Genomic DNA, 17449 nt, shown 5'->3' with positions numbered 1-17449 from the left:
TTTTCTGTTCTTGGTTTAGTTCTTCCTTTGGAATGTCTTTGTAGAGGTCTTTAAAGTACTGAAGCCAGATATTGCTATTTTGGATATGGATATTGTTTTTCTTGCTTTTTGTGCCCATGTGGTTCCATAGTTCCCAGAAGGAGTTGCTTTGGAGGGGGTCTTGGAGTTGGTTAAGTTTGGTGGAGATGTAACTGCTTCTTTCTCTTGAGGATCGTTTTGTATTGCCTTTGTATGGTGTCATAGGCATCCCTCAGACCCGAATGGTTGGGGTCTCTTTGTTTGTTGTTTGAGGCTGTTTTCAGGGTCTTCCATAAGGCTTTACATTCTCTGTCAAACCAGCTATTGGTGTTTTTTTCTTTTGGCCTTTTATAGTTGACTTTAAGGTAGGACAATCTGGCCATAGTGTAGAGTATATCATTGAGTTCTTTTGCAGCTTGGTTCACTCCTTCATTAGTCTAGGAAGTTGTAGAAGTGGTGGAGCATCTCCTGTATTTTGGGTCTGCTTGGAGCATCTTGATATTTTATTGCTGTTGTCTTAGACCATTTATAGGATGGAGGTGATCTATCCATCCTAAAAATGGTCCAAGACAACAGCAATAAAATATCAAGAGGCTCAAGCAGACCGAAAATACAGCAGATGCTCCACCACTTGTACAACTACGAGCCTAACCCAGGATTGAACAAAGCTACGTTTGAGCACCCCTGGTCAAAATTAGTTATTGTGAACAGTTAAGCAAGTTGAAAGTATATTTCCATCTTTTATAAAAAAAGGGAAAATGGACAGATGCAAAAGTTTATGGATGGCACCTAGTAGCACCCCCTTTTGAAAGTATCACGGCTTGTAAACGCTTTTTGTAGCCAGCCAAGAGTCTTTCAATTCTTGTTTGAGGGATTTTAATCCATTCTTCCAGTTATGTGAGATTCCTGGGTTGTTCAGCATGCACTGCTATTTTAAGGTCTAGATACAGATTTTCAATAATATTCAGATCAGGGGTTCAGGTTGCGCCTTTTAACCCCTTTCTGACATATGACTATCCCGTCGAGGTGGAGTGGGCCCGTATGCCCACCGACGGGATAGTACGTCATAGTGGATCGGCCGCGCTCACGGGGGGAGCGCGGCCGATCGCGGCCGGGTGTCAGCTGCCTATCGCAGCTGACATCCGTCACTATGTGCCAGGAGCCGTCACGGACTGCCCCCGGCACATTAACCCCCGGCACACCGCGATCAAACATGATCGCGGTGTGCCGGCGGTGCAGGGAAGCATCGCGCAGGGAGGGGGCTCCCTGCGTGCTTGCCTGAGACCCCCGCAGCAACGCAATGTGATCGCGTTGCTGCGAGGGTCTCCTACCTCCCTCCCTGTAGCAAGCCCGGATCCAAAATGGCCGCGGCATCTGGGTCCTGCAGGGAGGGAGGTGGCTTACCAAGTGCCTGCTTAGAGCAGGCTCTTGGTAAGCCTGCAGTACTGCAAGTCAGATCCTTGATCTGACAGAGTGCTGTGAAAACTGTCAGATCAACGATCTGTGATGTCCCCCCCCGGGACAAAGTAAAAAAGTTTACAAAAAATTTTTCCAACTAAAAAAAATTATTCCCATAAATACATTTCTTTATCTCAATAAAAAAAACCAAAACAATAAAAGTACACATATTTAGTTTCGCCGCGTCCGTAACGACCTGACCTATAAAACTGGCCCACTAGTTAACCCTTTCAGTAAACACCGTAAGGGAAAAAAAAAGGGCAAAAAAAACGCTTTATTATCATACCGCCAAACAAAAAGTGGAATAACACGCGATCAAAAAGACGGATATAAATAACCATGGGACCGCTGAAAACGTCATCTTGTCCCGCAAAAAACGAGCCGCCATACAGCATCATCAGCAAAAAAATAAAAAAGTTATAGTCCTGAGAATAAAGCGATGCAAAAATAATTATTTTTTCTATAAAATAGTTTTTATCGCATAAAAGCACCAAAACATAAAAAAATGATATAAATGAGGTATCGCTGTAATCGTACTGACCTGAAGAATAAAACTGCTTTATCAATTTTACCAAACGCGGAACGGTATAAACGCCTACCCCAAAAGAAATTCATGAATAGCTGGTTTTTGGTCATTCTGCCTCACAAAAATCGGAATAAAAAGCGATCAAAAAATGTCACGTGCCCGAAAATGTTACCAATAAAAACGGCAACTCGTCCCGCAGAAAACAAGGCCTCACATGACTCTGTGGACTAAAATATGGAAAAATTATAGCTCTCAAAATGTGGTAACGCAAAAAAATATTTTTTGCAATAAAAAGCGTCTTTCAGTGTGTGACGGCTGCCAATCATAAAAATCCGCTAAAAAAACCCGCTATAAAAGTAAATCAAGCCCCCCCTTCATCACCCCCTTAGTTGGGGAAAAATTAAAAAATGTATTTATTTCCATTTTCCCGCTAGGGTTAGCGCTAGGGTTAGGGCTAGGGTTAGGGTTGGGGCTAGGGTTAATGCTACAGTTAGGGTTGGGGCTAAAGTTACGGTTAGGGTTTAGATTACATTTACGGTTGGGATTAGGGTTAGGGGGGTGTCAGGGTTAGAGGTGTGGTTAGGGTTACTGTTGGGATTAGGGTTAGGGGTGTGTTTGGATTAGGGTTTCAGTTATAATTTGGGGGGTTTCCACTGTTTAGGCATATCAGGGGCTCTCCAAACGCGACATGGCGTCCGATCTCAATTCCAGCCAATTCTGCGTTGAAAAAGTAAAACAGTGCTCCTTCCCTTCCGAGCTCTCCCGTGTGCCCAAACAGGGGTTTACCCCAACATATGGGGTATCAGCGTACTCAGGACAAATAGGACAACAACTTTTGGGGTCCAATTTCTCCTGTTACCCTTGGGAAAATACAAAACTGGGGGCTAAAAAATAATTTTTGTGGGAAAAAAAAAGGATTTTTTTATTTTCACGGCTCTGCGTTATAAACTATAGTGAAACACTTGGGGGTTCAAAGTTCTCACAACACATCTAGATAAGTTCCTTAGGGGGTCTACTTTCCAAAATGGTGTCACTTGTGGAGGATTACGTACTCAGGACAAATTGTACAACAACTTTTGGGGTCCAATTTCTTCTCTTACCCTTGGAAAATAAAAAATTGGAGGCGAAAAGATAATTTTTGTGAAAAAATGATTTTTTATTTTTATGGTTCTGCATTATAAACTTCTGTGAAGCACTTGGTGGGTCAAAGTGCTCACCACACCTCTAGATAAGTTCCTTAGGGGGTCTACTTTCCAAAATGGTGTCCCTTGTGGGGGTTTCAATGTGTAGGCACATCAGGGGCTCTCCAAACGCAACATGGTGTCCCATCTCGATTCTAGTCAATTTTGCATTGAAAAGTCAAATGGCGCTTCTTCGCTTCCGAGCTCTGTCACGCGCTCAAACAGTGGTTTACCCCCACATATGGGGTATCGGTGTACTCAGGACAAATTGTGCAACAACTTTTGGGGTCCATTTTCTCCTGTTACCATTGGTAAAATAAAACAAATTGGAGCTGAAGTAAATTTTTTGTGAAAAAAATTTAAATGTTAATTTTTATTTAAACATTCCAAAAATTCCTGTGAAGCACCAGAAGGGTTAATAAACTTCTTGAATATGGTTTTGAGCACCTTGAGGGGTGCAGTTTTTAGAATGGTGTCACACTTGGGTATTTTCTATCATAGAGTTAGGGCCAGAAATATTTGGACAGTGACACAATTTTCGCGAGTTGGGCTCTACATGCCACCACATTGGATATGAAATGAAACCTCTACAACAGAATTCAAGTGCAGATTGTAACGTTTAATTTGAAGGGTTGAACAAAAATATCTGATAGAAAATGTAGGAATTGTACACATTTCTTTACAAACACTCCACATTTTAGGAGGTCAAAAGTAATTGGACAAATAAACATAACCCAAGCAAAATATTTTTATTTTCAATATTTTGTTGCAAATCCTTTGGAGGCAATCACTGCCTTAAGTCTGGAACCCATGGACATCACCAAACGCTGGGTTTCCTCCTTCTTAATGCTTTGCCAGGCCTTTACAGCCTCAGCCTTCAGGTCTTGCTTGTTTGTGGGTCTTTCCGTCTTAAGTCTGGATTTGAGCAAGTGAAATGCATGCTCAATTGGGTTTAGATCTGGAGATTGACTTGGCCATTGCAGAATGTTCCACTTTTTGGCACTCATGAACTCCTGGGTAGCTTTGGCTGTATGCTTGGGGTCATTGTCCATCTGTACTATGAAGCGCCGTCCAATCAACTTTGCAGCATTTGGCTGAATCTGGGCTGAAAGTATATCCCGGTACACTTCAGAATTCATCCGGCTACTCTTGTCTGCTCTTATGTCATCAATAAACACAAGTGACCCAGTGCCATTGAAAGCCATGCATGCCCATGCCATCACGTTGCCTCCACCATGTTTTACAGAGGATGTGGTGTGCCTTGGATCATGTGCCGTTCCCTTTCTTCTCCAAACTTTTTTCTTCCCATCATTCTGGTACAGGTTGATCTTTGTCTCATCTGTCCATAGAATACTTTTCCAGAACTGAGCTGGCTTCTTGAGGTGTTTTTCTGCAAATTTAACTCTGGCCTGTCTATTTTTGGTATTGATGAATGGTTTGCATCTAGATGTGAACCCTTTGTATTTACTGTCATGGAGTCTTCTCTTTACTGTTGACTTAGAGACAGATACACCTATTTCACTGAGAGTGTTCTGGACTTCAGTTGATGTTGTGAACGGGTTCTTCTTCACCAAATTAAGTATGCGGCGATCATCCACCACTGTTGTCATCCGTGGACGCCCAGGCCTTTTTGAGTTCCCGAGCTCACCAGTCAATTCCTTTTTTCTCAGAATGTACCCAACTGTTGATTTTGCTACTCCATGCATGTCTGCTATCTCTCTGATGGATTTTTTCTTTTTTTTCCAGCCTCAGGATGTTCTGCTTCACCTCAATTGAGAGTTCCTTTGACCGCATGTTGTCTGCTCACAGCAACAGCTTCCAAATGCAAAACCACACACCTGGAATCCACCCCTGACCTTTTAGCTACTTCATTGATTACAGGTTAACGAGGGAGACGCCTTCAGAGTTAATTGCAGCCCTTAGAGTCCATTGTCCAATTACTTTTGGTCCCTTGAAAAAGAGGACGCTATGCATTACAGAGCTATGATTCCTAAACCCTTTCTCCGATTTGGATGTGGAAACTATCATATTGCAGCTGGGAGTGTGCACTTTCAGCCCATATTATATATATAATTGTATTTCTGAACATGTTTTTGTAAACAGCTAAAATAACAAAACTTGTGTCACTGTCCAAATATTTCTGGCCCTAACTGTATAGACCCCTCAAAATGACTTCAAATGTGATGTGGTCCCTTAAATGGTGTTGTAAAAATGAGAAATTGCTGGTCAACTTTTAACCCTTAACTCCCTAACAAAAAAAAATTTTGGTTCCAAAATTGTGCTGATGTAAAGTAGACATGTGGGAAATGTTACTTATTAAGTATTTTGTGTGACATATCTCTGTGATTTAATTGCATAAAAATTCAAAGTTGGAAAATTGCGAAATTTTCGCCAAATTTCCGTTTTTTTCACAAATAAACTCAGGTAATATCAAAGAAATTTTACCACTATCATGAAGTACAATATGTCACGAGAAAACAATGTCAGAATCACCAGGATCCGTTGAAGCGTTCCAGAGTTATAACCTCATAAAGGGACAATGGTCAGAATTGTAAAAATTGCCCCGGTCATTAACGTGCAAACCACCCTTGGGGGTAAAGGGGTTAAGGTAGTCTATTGTGGATTTTGAAGTGTGTTTAGATTCATTATCCATTTATAGAAGCCATCCTCTTTTCAACTTCAGCTTTTTTACAGATGGTGTTATGTTTGCATCAAGAATTGTTTTAATTTAATTGAATCCATTCTTCCCTCTACTCTTGAAATATTCCCATGCCATTGGCTGCAGCGCAACCCCAAAGCATGATTGATCCACTACCATGCTTAATGGTTGGCAAGATGTTCTTTTCCTGAAATTCTTTGCCCTTTTTTCTCCACACATACCTTTGATCATTGTGGCCAAAGCGTTCTATATATCAGGCTTGTTTAGATGTTCTTATGCATACATCTAAAGCTGAATTTTTTTGGTTTTCTTTTGATAACTCTTCCATGAAGGCCATATTTGTGCAGGTGTATCTGAACAGTAGAACAATATACCACAACTCCAGAGTCTGCTAAATCTTTCTGAAGGTCTTTTGCACTCAAGCGAGGGTTCTTATTTGCCTCCCTGGCATTCCTACAAGCAGCTCACTGAAATGTAGCTTGGTCTTCCAGAACTTATCTTGATCTCCACTGTTCCTGTTAGCTGCCATTTCTTAATTACTTTTCAAATTGAGGAAAGGTCATCTTTAAAACACTTTGCTATCTTCTTCTAGCCTTCTCCTGCTTTGTGGGCCTCCACCTTTTTAATTTTCAGAGTGCTAGGCAGCTGCTTAGAAGAATCCATGGCACCAGGTTAGAGAAGGCTGGGATTTTTATAAATCTAGGAAATTTGCATCAACTGGCCTTTCCTAACAATGATGGTGAACAAGCCATATCCCTAAGAGCTCTTTCACACGTTCTGATATTTTCTTTACCAGTAAAAAAAGCATCAGAGATATCTGTGTGTATGTGTGTGTGTGTGTGTAACATTGTGGCAACCATGTGCCGCATCAGTACCACAATTACTGTCGTCTGGGAAGCAGTGGTACTGTTCGCGATGTTCCCCGGTGTCGGGTGCTGAAGACAGCTCTCATCATTCTCCCCTGCTCGCTTTGCGATCAACGCTAGCAGAGGAGAATGTTAACAGTTGTATTCAACTGATAACCGCAAGAGCAGGCGACGGCTGATGGGTGTATTTATCAGCCCCTGCCTGCGATAGAAATAAAAAAAAAAAAAAAAAAAAAGTTTAAAAAATAAATAACAAAAATCCAGGGGAACCTTCACCATTTTTTTTAAATGTATTTTTTTTTTTTTAACAGCCAGGCAAAAGTGACAGCTGCAGGCTGTAACCCTCGCTGTCGGCATTAGCAAGCTTGCTTATCAAAAATAGAGGTGTCCCCATGCAATTTTTTTTCTTTAATTATTGAAATAAATAAAACGACGTTAAGTCCTCCCCCCCACCCCCCAGCTTTGCCTGGCTCTTTCCAATTGCCCTCTTGCTGTGGCAAGTGGGGATCTTAGGGTACCGTCACACTGAAACGACGCTGCAGCGATACGACAACGATGTCGATCGCTGCAGCGTCGCTGTTTGGTCGCTGGGGAGCTGTCACACAGACAGCTCTCCAGCGACCAACGATCCCGAAGTCCCCTGGTAACCAGGGTAAACATCGGGTTACTATGCGCAGGGCCGCGCTTAGTAACCCGATGTTTACCCTGGTTACCAGCGTAAACGTAAAAAAACCAAACACTACATAGTTACCTTCTGTGTCTGTCCTCCGGCGCTGTGCTTTCCTCTGCACTGTCAGCGGCGGTCAGCCATAAAGCAGAGCGGTGACGTCACCGCTGTGCTTTCCGGCTGACCGGCGCTCACAGCCAGTGCAGAGAAGCACAGCGCCGGAGGACAGACACAGAAGGCAAGTATGTAGTGTTTGTTTTTTTACATTTACACTGGTAACCAGGGTAAACATCGGGTTACTAAGCACGGCCCTGCGCTTAGTAACCCGATGTTTACCCTGGTTACCAGTGAAGACATCGCTGAATCGGCGTCACACACGCCGATTCAGCGATGTCAGCGGGAGATCCAGCGACGAAATAAAGTTTCAAACGATCTGCTACGACATACGATTCTCAGCGGGGTCCCTGATCGCAGTAGCGTGTCACACAGCGAGATCGTAACGATATCGCTGGAACGTCACGGATCGTGCCGTCCTAGCGATCAAAGTGCCACTGTGTGACGGTACCCTTACTTGTGAGATTGATGTCACCTTTTTTTTTGTATTGTCCGCTGACATCAAGCCTACTGATTAGTAAGGACTCTTTCACACCTCAGTGTGTACAGTACTTGGGGTGACAGTTTTCACATGTACCGGAGACACTTAAGTAGGTAGACCCATTCAAGTGAATGGGTCTGTACACATGTCAGTGGACCCTGTGTCCTTGGGCAAAATACGCTGACATGTCTGTTTAACAGCATGGGTCGCAAAACGTCCCGCACACGGATGACATCCATTTGTTATCTGTGTGACACCTTCCGGCTCCTTGGAATCAGCTGTACTTTTATCACTGTTTTACAGTCCCCGGGTGTTGAGGACCTCTCATTATTCTCCATCTGAGATCAGCGCTAGCAGGGGAGAATGTTGAGTTATATTCGACTGATAAAAGCTTAAGCAGGAGGCGGCTGATGGGAGTGTTCATAAGCTGCCGCCTGCGCTCTAAATCAATTAATAAAACTGCTTGGATTCCTCTGTATTTTTGATAACCAGCCAGGCAAAACTCACAGCAGTGGGATGCAACCCTCAGCTGTCAGCTGTAGCAAGGCTGGTTATCAAAAATAGAGGGGTTTTTTTTTGCCTTATTTTTAATTATTTAAATTAATAAAAAAATGGCGTAGGGTCCCTTCCATTTTTGACAACCAACCAAGCTAAAGCAGAATGGTGGGGCAGATATTCTCAGGCTGGTAAGATAAATATTTTGCCCCAGCCTAAAAATAGCAGCACACAGCTGCCCAGAAAAGGAACATCTATTAGGGCTTTGCCTGGCTCTTTCCACTTGCTCTGTGGTGGTGGCAAGAGGGGTTCATATTTGTGGGGTTAATGTCCCTTTTGTATTGTCCGGTGATATCAAGCCCACGGCTTAGTAATGGAGAAGCGTCTATAAGACACCTATCCATTACTAATCCTATAGTTGTATGGTAAATAAACACACAGCAAGAATAAAGTCTTTTATTTGAAATAAAAGCAATACACACCTTTCCTTTTTTATTTAAAAATAACAAACACCATAATACTTGCCTAACGCCCATTGCATTGAAGCCCTCGTCTCCTTTTATTAAAATAGAAAACAATAATATCCCTCACCATTCCAACGTTCTGGATGCGTTCCCAGCTAAACTGCGGTAATCTCAGCACCGTAGGAAAAATTCAGTGAGTTCACCACAGATCTCTGTGAAAAATTAGAAATAAATTTTTTTTTATACTTATCTAATTATATTTGTTTGTAAAATACATAGGAAATGTGTCATCTTTAACTTTAGGCCTTTTTAGAGATCTTTTCATCTTCAACTTGCTTAGGCTACGATCACATTTGCGTTGTTGGGCGCAGCGTCGGCGACGCAACCAACAACACATGTACACAACGCAGCGTTTTGCGACGCATGCGTTGTCATAAGATCCTACAGATCAGGAATTTCGGCGCAGGGAAAACGCTACAAGTAGCGTCCTCTGCGCCCTGTCTTGTGCGTCTATATGACGCATGCGTCATAAAACGCAGTACAACGCATACCTTTGCATGTCCATGCGCCCCCCCATGTTAAAGATGGGGGCGCATGACGCATGCGTCGACGACGCTGCGCCCAACAACGCAAATGTGAACGTAGCCTTCACTGTTCATAATAATAACAGTAATTTTGACCAGGGATGCCCAAACTTCTTACATGCCACTGTGTATATCTATATACATAATAAATGAATGTACAGTATATTTTCTGTAAAATGATGTTGGAGGTGAATGTATGCTTATATTGTGGTCTTTGAGGAAATTACTTTCATTCACTTTCACATCCCATGCATCTAATTCTGTGATTTGTGACTGGTGGTGGGTCCTGCACACAGGCAGCCTCATTCTTTATCCTAATGATGGATCAATACTATAGATTCTAAAGTGTTGGTTTGTCACCTTATGCAACTCTAGCGCCCTCCAGTGTTTGAGAAATGTACGGAGTGCTATACCTGCTGTGTAGTTTTCAAGGGAAGTAAAAGAAAACAATTGTAGATTATATAGAGAAGTAATTGTGCCACTGTAAATGCCATGCAAGTAACTTCAAGGTTAGCAGGCATAACATCTGCCATGGGGCCCAGTAGCTAAGGGACAGGGGCGTATCTATAGTAGGTGCAGGGGCTGCTTTTGCACAAGGCAGCCTATAGGGCCCAGAACATCCCTTCGCCCATATAAAAAGATTATTACTATTGAAGATTTGTAATAATTTGCGGCTCCATTGGAGCTTTTGCATCAGGGCCTATGAGCTTAAAATTACTCCACTGCTAATGGAAGATATATGACTTTGTACTGTGTTAGCCAGTAGATAGAAAAATATTTAGAATTGAGAGTCCTCAGTGGTTGATGCCTTTTAATGGTTAACTGTAAAGATGGTAGCAAATTGCAAGCTTTCGAGACTACGCAGGTGCCTTCAACAGGCAAAGACTAATACAACATCTGAAGAATCACATATTTATGCACAAAACAGCACAGAATTAATGCCATAGATAAGACACGTCACCTCGCCTTCACGTCACCTGTCTTACCTATGGCATTATTTCTGTGCTGTGTTGAACATAAATGTGTTTCTTCAGATTTTGTATTAGTCTATGCCTGAGTAGTCTCGAAAGCTTGCAATTTACTATCTTTTCATTTAGCCATTAAAATGTATCAACCACTGAGAACTCTCGATTCTAAATATTTTTCTACTGCTAAGGGACATTACACAGTTAGGGTATGTTCCCCCCAAAAATTGACGTCACCAGAAGAATGGTAAGTACCATAAAAAAATTTTTTTAAGCCTGTTCACAACTTTAACTGCCCAAAACTGTTAATAGAAGCTTAAAAAGAGTAACAAATGCACAGAAAATATTGTTTTTACGTTGCAGTGCATACGTTAATTCGTTTTAGTTTTTCTTAAGTGCATGTTAAGGTGAATTTCATGTGGAATCTGCCTAGAAAAGATTCTTGCTGATGAGTTAAAAATGTTTAAAGTTTTCAGTAAAAAATAAATAAAAAAATACTGATGAAGGGATAGTAAGGAGGTCAGAGTGGAAACCAAAATTGAAACTCTTCAGGTCATTAATTGCTTCTCCCCAGAGTGAAATGGGGACTAACTCCAGGTTTTGGTATTTGATTAACATCTTCTAAAGTCACATGTATTTAGAAGAAACCTTAGACGTTGCATTTAAAATGTTACTAAAGTATTGTTCTAGCACATAAATTATGGGTGCCATTCAGGAAGTCGTTTGTCACAAAGATAAAACCACACTGTCCCCAATTCATCAAGAAGTTTTCACCAGTTCTCTGGTGTAATTCTACTTGAAATGTCACAATTTTTTAAATTTGAAAGTTTGCAGCTAAACATCTGGCATTTTTACACCAATCATTCCCAACAAATATATCATAATTTACACCATAAAAGGTGTAACTTAAAACAGACGTGTACTCCAGTCCCTGACTGATGCACAATTCTTGCTGTTGTGCATGGTTGATGAAAGATCGCACCAAATTCATTAAGAGCTACATATGTGTTAAAGGAAACTTGACAACTGATACATGCTGTCTTAACAGGCTGCATTTCTGACACTGGTCTATAATTTCAGCCACATACATTTTAATAAGGAATGCTGTGGAGTTTCATAGAGAAAAACATACATTTAAGAGCAGGCAGGGAAGCATACCACTGGGGTGAGTAGTCCAAGAGACCTGTCACTCAAGTGAAACTGGGTGGAAAAGAAGATACTCGGGACTGGCCTTTTGGACTAGGAACCTGAGCAGCATGTTCCCTGGCTAGCATTAAAATGCATTGTTGTTGTTGTTTATTTCTAAAATTCTCTGAAATGGCACTGTTAAAACTAAAACATCTCTTACTTAACCCCTTTGTGACCTCCGCCGTACTAATACTACGCAGGTAGTTTCCCTCCCTTTGATGTGGACTCTGGCGGTAAGCCCATATCTTTCCCGGCACATGTCAGCTATTTTGAACAGCTGACATGTGCCCTTAACAGCCGCGGGTGGAATCATGATCGAACCCACGGCTATTAACTCTTTAAATGCCGCTGTCAAACTCTGACAACGGCATGAAATGCGCGCTTCTGGGCGTCGGGCCAGAAGTCCGCCTACCGGTGACCCCCGTCACATGATCGCTGGTCACCGGTGGTCTGCGCTCATAGCAAATCAGCAATTCTCGTACATACAGGTGATCCGATTATTGCCTGTATGTAGCAGAGGCGATAAGGTTCTGCCAGCTTTTAGTCTCCCATGGAGACTATTGAAGCATGCCAAAAGTAAAAAAAAAAAAAACAAAAAAAAAAAAAAAAAAAATAATAATATATATATATATATATATATATATATATATATATATATATATATATATATATATATATATATATATATATATATATATATATATATATATATATATATATATATTATATAATCTCGCCCCCATTCAAAATAAAACCATAAAAAATCAAACATACACATATTTGGTATTGCCACGTTCAGAATCACCAGATCTATCAATAAGGATTAACCTTATCGCTAAACGGTGTAGCGATAGTCAAAACGTCAGAATTACGTTTTTTTGGTCACCACGACATTGCATTAAAATGCAATAACGGGCGATCAAAAGATCATATCTGCACAAAAATGGTAACAATAAAAACGTCAGCTCGGCACACAAAAAATAAGCCTTCACCCAACCCAAGATCACAAAAAATAGATACGCTACGGGTATCGGGAAATGGCGCAATTTTTTGTTTTTAAGAAACTTTGGAATTTTTTTCACCGCTTAAATAAATAAATAAATAAAAAAAAAGCCTAGACATGTTTGGTGTCTATAAACTTGTAATATAAACATAAGGATGAATGACCTCGGGGAGATCAAAACATCCAACACCGCGGAGACACCATCACGTGTTTCTCAACGCAAGCAATAAATAGCCAGGTCTTTCACCGGGAAGGAACAACCACGGGAAGGGCAGCTTCCAAAAAGGAAAACCACCTATACCAAAACATGGTATCCATCCACAGACAGCTGTTTCGGGGTATTTGCCCCTCATCAGTGTGGAGTAAGAAACTGGCTATTAGGAGCAGTGCCCACACTGATGAGGGAAAAATACCCCGAAACAGCTGTCTGTGGATGGATACCATGTTTTGGTATAGGTGGTTTTCCCTTTAGGGATGCTGCCCTTCCCGTGTTTGTTCCTTCCCGGTGAAAGACCTGGCTATTCATTGCTTGCGTTGAGAAACACGTGATGGTGTCTCCGTGGCTTTTCTACATGTATAAACTTGTAATGACCTGGAGAACCATAATGGCCGGTCAGTTTTAGCATTTGGTGAACACGGTAAAAAAAAAAAATCCAAAAAACAGTTGTGAAATTGCACTTATTTTTTGCAATTTCACTGCACTTGGAATTTGTTTTCCCATATTTAGTACACAATATGGTAAAACCATTGGTGTCGTTCAAAAGTACAAGTCATCCCGCAAAAAACAAGCCCTCACATGGCCATATTGACTAAAAAATAAAAAAGTTATGGCTCTGAGAAGAAGGGGAGCGAAAAATAGAAAAGCAAAAACGAAAAAGAGCAAGGTCTCTAAGGGGTTAAATGATCAAGCCAGTATCAGATACATGCTTCCCCAACCACAAAAAGTGTATTAGCTGCCATGTTTCCTTTAATGAAATTAGCAGCTTACTGTTCATCAAACTGCCATACAAAACACCAGTCTTGATAAATCATATGTGTAAGAGTACGTTTTTGTGTAGCAAGGTACTTTGAATAAGCCCTCATGTTGTTAATAAGCTAAGAGACTTCTAGTTACAAGAATATTTTAAGCATAACTCTGCATTCACACGTCTTTGTGTAATGGTCTGTGATTTACAGGCTGGCCGTAGGTCTCTACCAAAACTGAACAGACTAATTTTTTAGGCTGTCAAGTTCTAGTCGGGAGACCCTCAGTCAGTCTGTGCGGACCATAATGCACATGTGAATCCTACCTGACGATCAGCACTATGCTAGTGATATAGAATAGAGTTTAGTCTTTGGATAATAGAGATAATTATTAATTTTCTTACATTTTGGCTTGAAACATCTCTTCTTCTGTAGGAAGCCGGCGCATAGTGGATGTGATGGATGTGAACACACAAAAGGCCACAGACATGAGTATGTCACAGTTTGTCCGATACTTCGAAACCCCAGAAACTGAAAGGGAAAAACTATACAATGTGATCAGCCTGGAGTTCAGCCACACCAAGCTAGAAAAAGTAGTCAAGCGGCCAACTGTGGTATGGTGATCTGATTAAAGTTGGGGTGTTTACATCCCAATATAAGTTCTAGGCAAATATCCGTCCCAAATGATCCAGCAGAAAGGGAGTGTGTCACCAGGACTGACTCCTACAACATTTATGCAATTTTATTACAAAAGTCATTTATTGTAATGGGAGACCCCCATTTATAGACCATTACACCTTAAAACTTATAAATTATTATTATTTATTAATTGGCAACATGTGTAAATAGGAAAGTTTTGGATTTAAGAGTTTTAAATGAAAAGTATTTTTCTCAATTGCATTTTCAGTGTTTTTGCAAATGTTTCACTGGTTATGACATTTAGGCTGTTCACATGTTGCCTCTGTGGTATTTTTTTCTTTCTTTTCTATCATGGCAAAAACACTGCAGTTTTAGTTTTACCTTGATTGTGGCAATAAACCCCTCCACAAAATACCACGTCACATCATGTGAATACACCCTTACAGTAACTTCACAACTGATTAAAACCTGCAGTAGATTACCAGATGTTATATATGTATAAAACATCTTATAATAAAGGTTTCTCATATTATCTGCTTACAGTTCTATCTTTGTTCAGACATTTTCAGGACCTTTATCACCACCAGCATGAATCTTCACATAACTAGCTGTAATAATGTTAGCAACTGGATTGCCACATCCTAGCAGATAAAGCGCTTTCTGTATTTTACTTCTGGTAACTGATATAAGGAGATCACTAAATCTATCTTATAATTTACTGATATCTGGACATAACTAGGTTTTGGTTTGATTGAACTGCTGTGATATTTGTTAATATTGTTACCACAGTTCAAAGTATCTCTTCAGACCCATATTTATAATGATATTTCGTTACACATGCTGATTCTGTACCATTTTTAATTGAAATTCTCTTTCAGATTTAGATAGCTAATGTCATCTCTTTTTGGTTAATGGTCTTGTATGTTTGTGTGTGGATCTTTATTTGCTCACTATGGTTCATACTTGTTATCCTTGGTTAATGTATTAAATTGAAGACTTTTAAATAGAAGTATGTAAATATCAACACGAGTGGCATATAAAAAAAAAAAAGTGCCACTCATGAACATTAGCTCTTTTAGTTGCAGTTTCAAATTCTTACATTTTTGTCAACCTGGATGATGCCATATTTTAAATAAATAAATAAAAATGTTAATAATAATTAGTGATGAGCGAATATACTCATTAGGCTAGTTTTCACACTAGCGTTTACCTGATCTGCGGCGGGCTGCGGACTTCCTCCGTGAAGCCCCGCCCTCCGCCACACCTCCGCTGCTAGCTCCGCCTACATCTGCATGCGGCCTGCATACCTATATTTAACATTAGGTACGCAGGTCGTGCGGCTGTATGCGGCTGTAAGACGCAGCCTGTAGCATTTTTTTTTCTTCCGCATCGTCAAAACGACGCATGCGGCACAATCCGCATACAGCCGAACGACCTGCGTACCTAATGTTAAATATAGGTACGCAGGCCGCATGCGGGCCGCATGCAGATGTAGGCGGAGCTAGCAGCGGAGGTGCGGCGGAGGGCGGGGCTTCACGGAGGAAGTCCGCAGCCCGCCGCAGATCAGGTAAACGCTAGTGTGAAACTAGCCTTACTTGAGATTTCTCGAGCATGCTCGGGGGTCCTCCAAGTACTTAGTGCTCGGAGATTTAGTTTTTCTTGCTGCAGCTGAATGATTTACATCTGTTTACCAGCATAAGTACATGTGGGGGTTGCCTGGTTGCTAGGGAATCCCCACATGTACTTATGCTGGCTAACAGGACCCCCGAGCATGCTCGAGAAATCTCAAGTAACGAGTATATTTGCTCATCACTAATAATAATAATAATAATTTGTAATACACTTTTTTTGCAAGGCTTTGAAAGCAAGCTGAAAGTTGGTGCAACTATTCAAATAAAGCGGTGCTGCTCAATGTACCCACAAAACATGGATTTCCAAATAGCACTATTAGATAAGTAATCCAGGTCACTCGCCCATCTTCAAAAATAAAAAATGCCTGGCACCTGGATGAAATGTTACATGTGCAACAACCCTTATGTTGAGACTGTTTGACTTTTGACTAATGAAGCATTGTTTTTTGATCGGTGAGTGCCTTAGATTACTTTTTATCTACTAGTTGATAACCATATGAGAGCTTTTCTTTTTAGTTGGATGAGTCATAATTTTGTTTAACACCATTCATATTACCATATGATACAGGTACTTCTCACTAAATTAGAATATCATCAAAAATTTAATTTGTTTCAGTTCTTCAATACAAAAAAGTGAAACTCATATATTATTACAAACAGTGATCTATTTCAAGTGTTTATTTCTGTTAATGTTAATTATGACTTACAACTAATGAAAAGCCAAAAGTCATTATCTCAGTAAATTAGATTACTTTATAACACCAGCTTGAAAAAAGGATTTTAAAATCTGAAATGTTGGTCTACTGAAATGTATGTTCAATAAATGCAAACAATACTTGGTCGGGGCTCCTTTTGCGTGGCATGGAGGGGTCAGCCTGTGGCACTGCTCAGGTGTTATGGAAGCATAAGTTGCTTTGCTAGCAGCCTTAAGCTCGTCTGCATTATTTGGTCTGGTGTCTCTCATCTTCCTCTTGACAATACCCCATACTATGGGGTTAAGGTCAGGCGAGTTTGCTGGCCAGTCAAGCACAGTGATACTGTTGTTTTTAAACCAGGTATAGGTACTTTTGGCAGTGTGGACAGGTGCCAAGTACTGGAGAATGACATTTCCATCTCCAAAAAGCTTGCCAGCTAAGGGGAGGCATGAAGTGCTCTAAAATTTCCTGGTAGACTGCTGTGCTGACTTTGGTTTTGATAAAACACAGTGGACCTACACCAGCAGATAACATGGCTCCCCAAACTATCATTGATTGTGGATACTTCACACTAGACATCAAGCAGCTTGGATTGTGTGCCTCTCCACTCTTCCTCCAGACTCTGGAACCATGATTTCCAAATGAAATGCAAAATGTATTTTCGTCTGAAACCAACACCTTGGACCACTGAGCAACAGTCTAGTTCTTTTTCTCCTTGGCCCAGCTAAGATTCTTCTGGCATTGTCTTGTATCCCATGTCCTGGATACGTCTGTGTGTGGTGGCTCTTGAAGCAATGACTGCAGCAGCAGTCCACTCCTTGTGAATCTCATCCAAATTTTTGATTGGCCTTT

The 17449-nt window shown here is 40.9% G+C and overlaps 1 protein-coding gene across 1 annotated transcript in view; it reads left to right on the top strand.

Annotated features, from left to right (window-relative positions):
• KDM2B (lysine demethylase 2B) overlaps positions 1-17449 on the top strand; it is a 327868-nt gene that overhangs the window by 33276 nt on the left and 277143 nt on the right. The window contains exon 5 of the mRNA XM_069755447.1: positions 14068-14246. Within this exon, the coding sequence (XP_069611548.1) occupies positions 14068-14246 (179 nt within the window). The remainder of the gene's footprint in view (positions 1-14067; positions 14247-17449) is intronic.

This window comes from Ranitomeya imitator, chromosome 1 (genome assembly GCF_032444005.1).
Source record: "Ranitomeya imitator isolate aRanImi1 chromosome 1, aRanImi1.pri, whole genome shotgun sequence".
Lineage (NCBI taxonomy): Eukaryota > Metazoa > Chordata > Amphibia > Anura > Dendrobatidae > Ranitomeya > Ranitomeya imitator.
The sequence above is the reverse complement of the archived record's forward strand: the minus strand, read 5'-3'. Positions and strand labels throughout refer to the sequence as shown.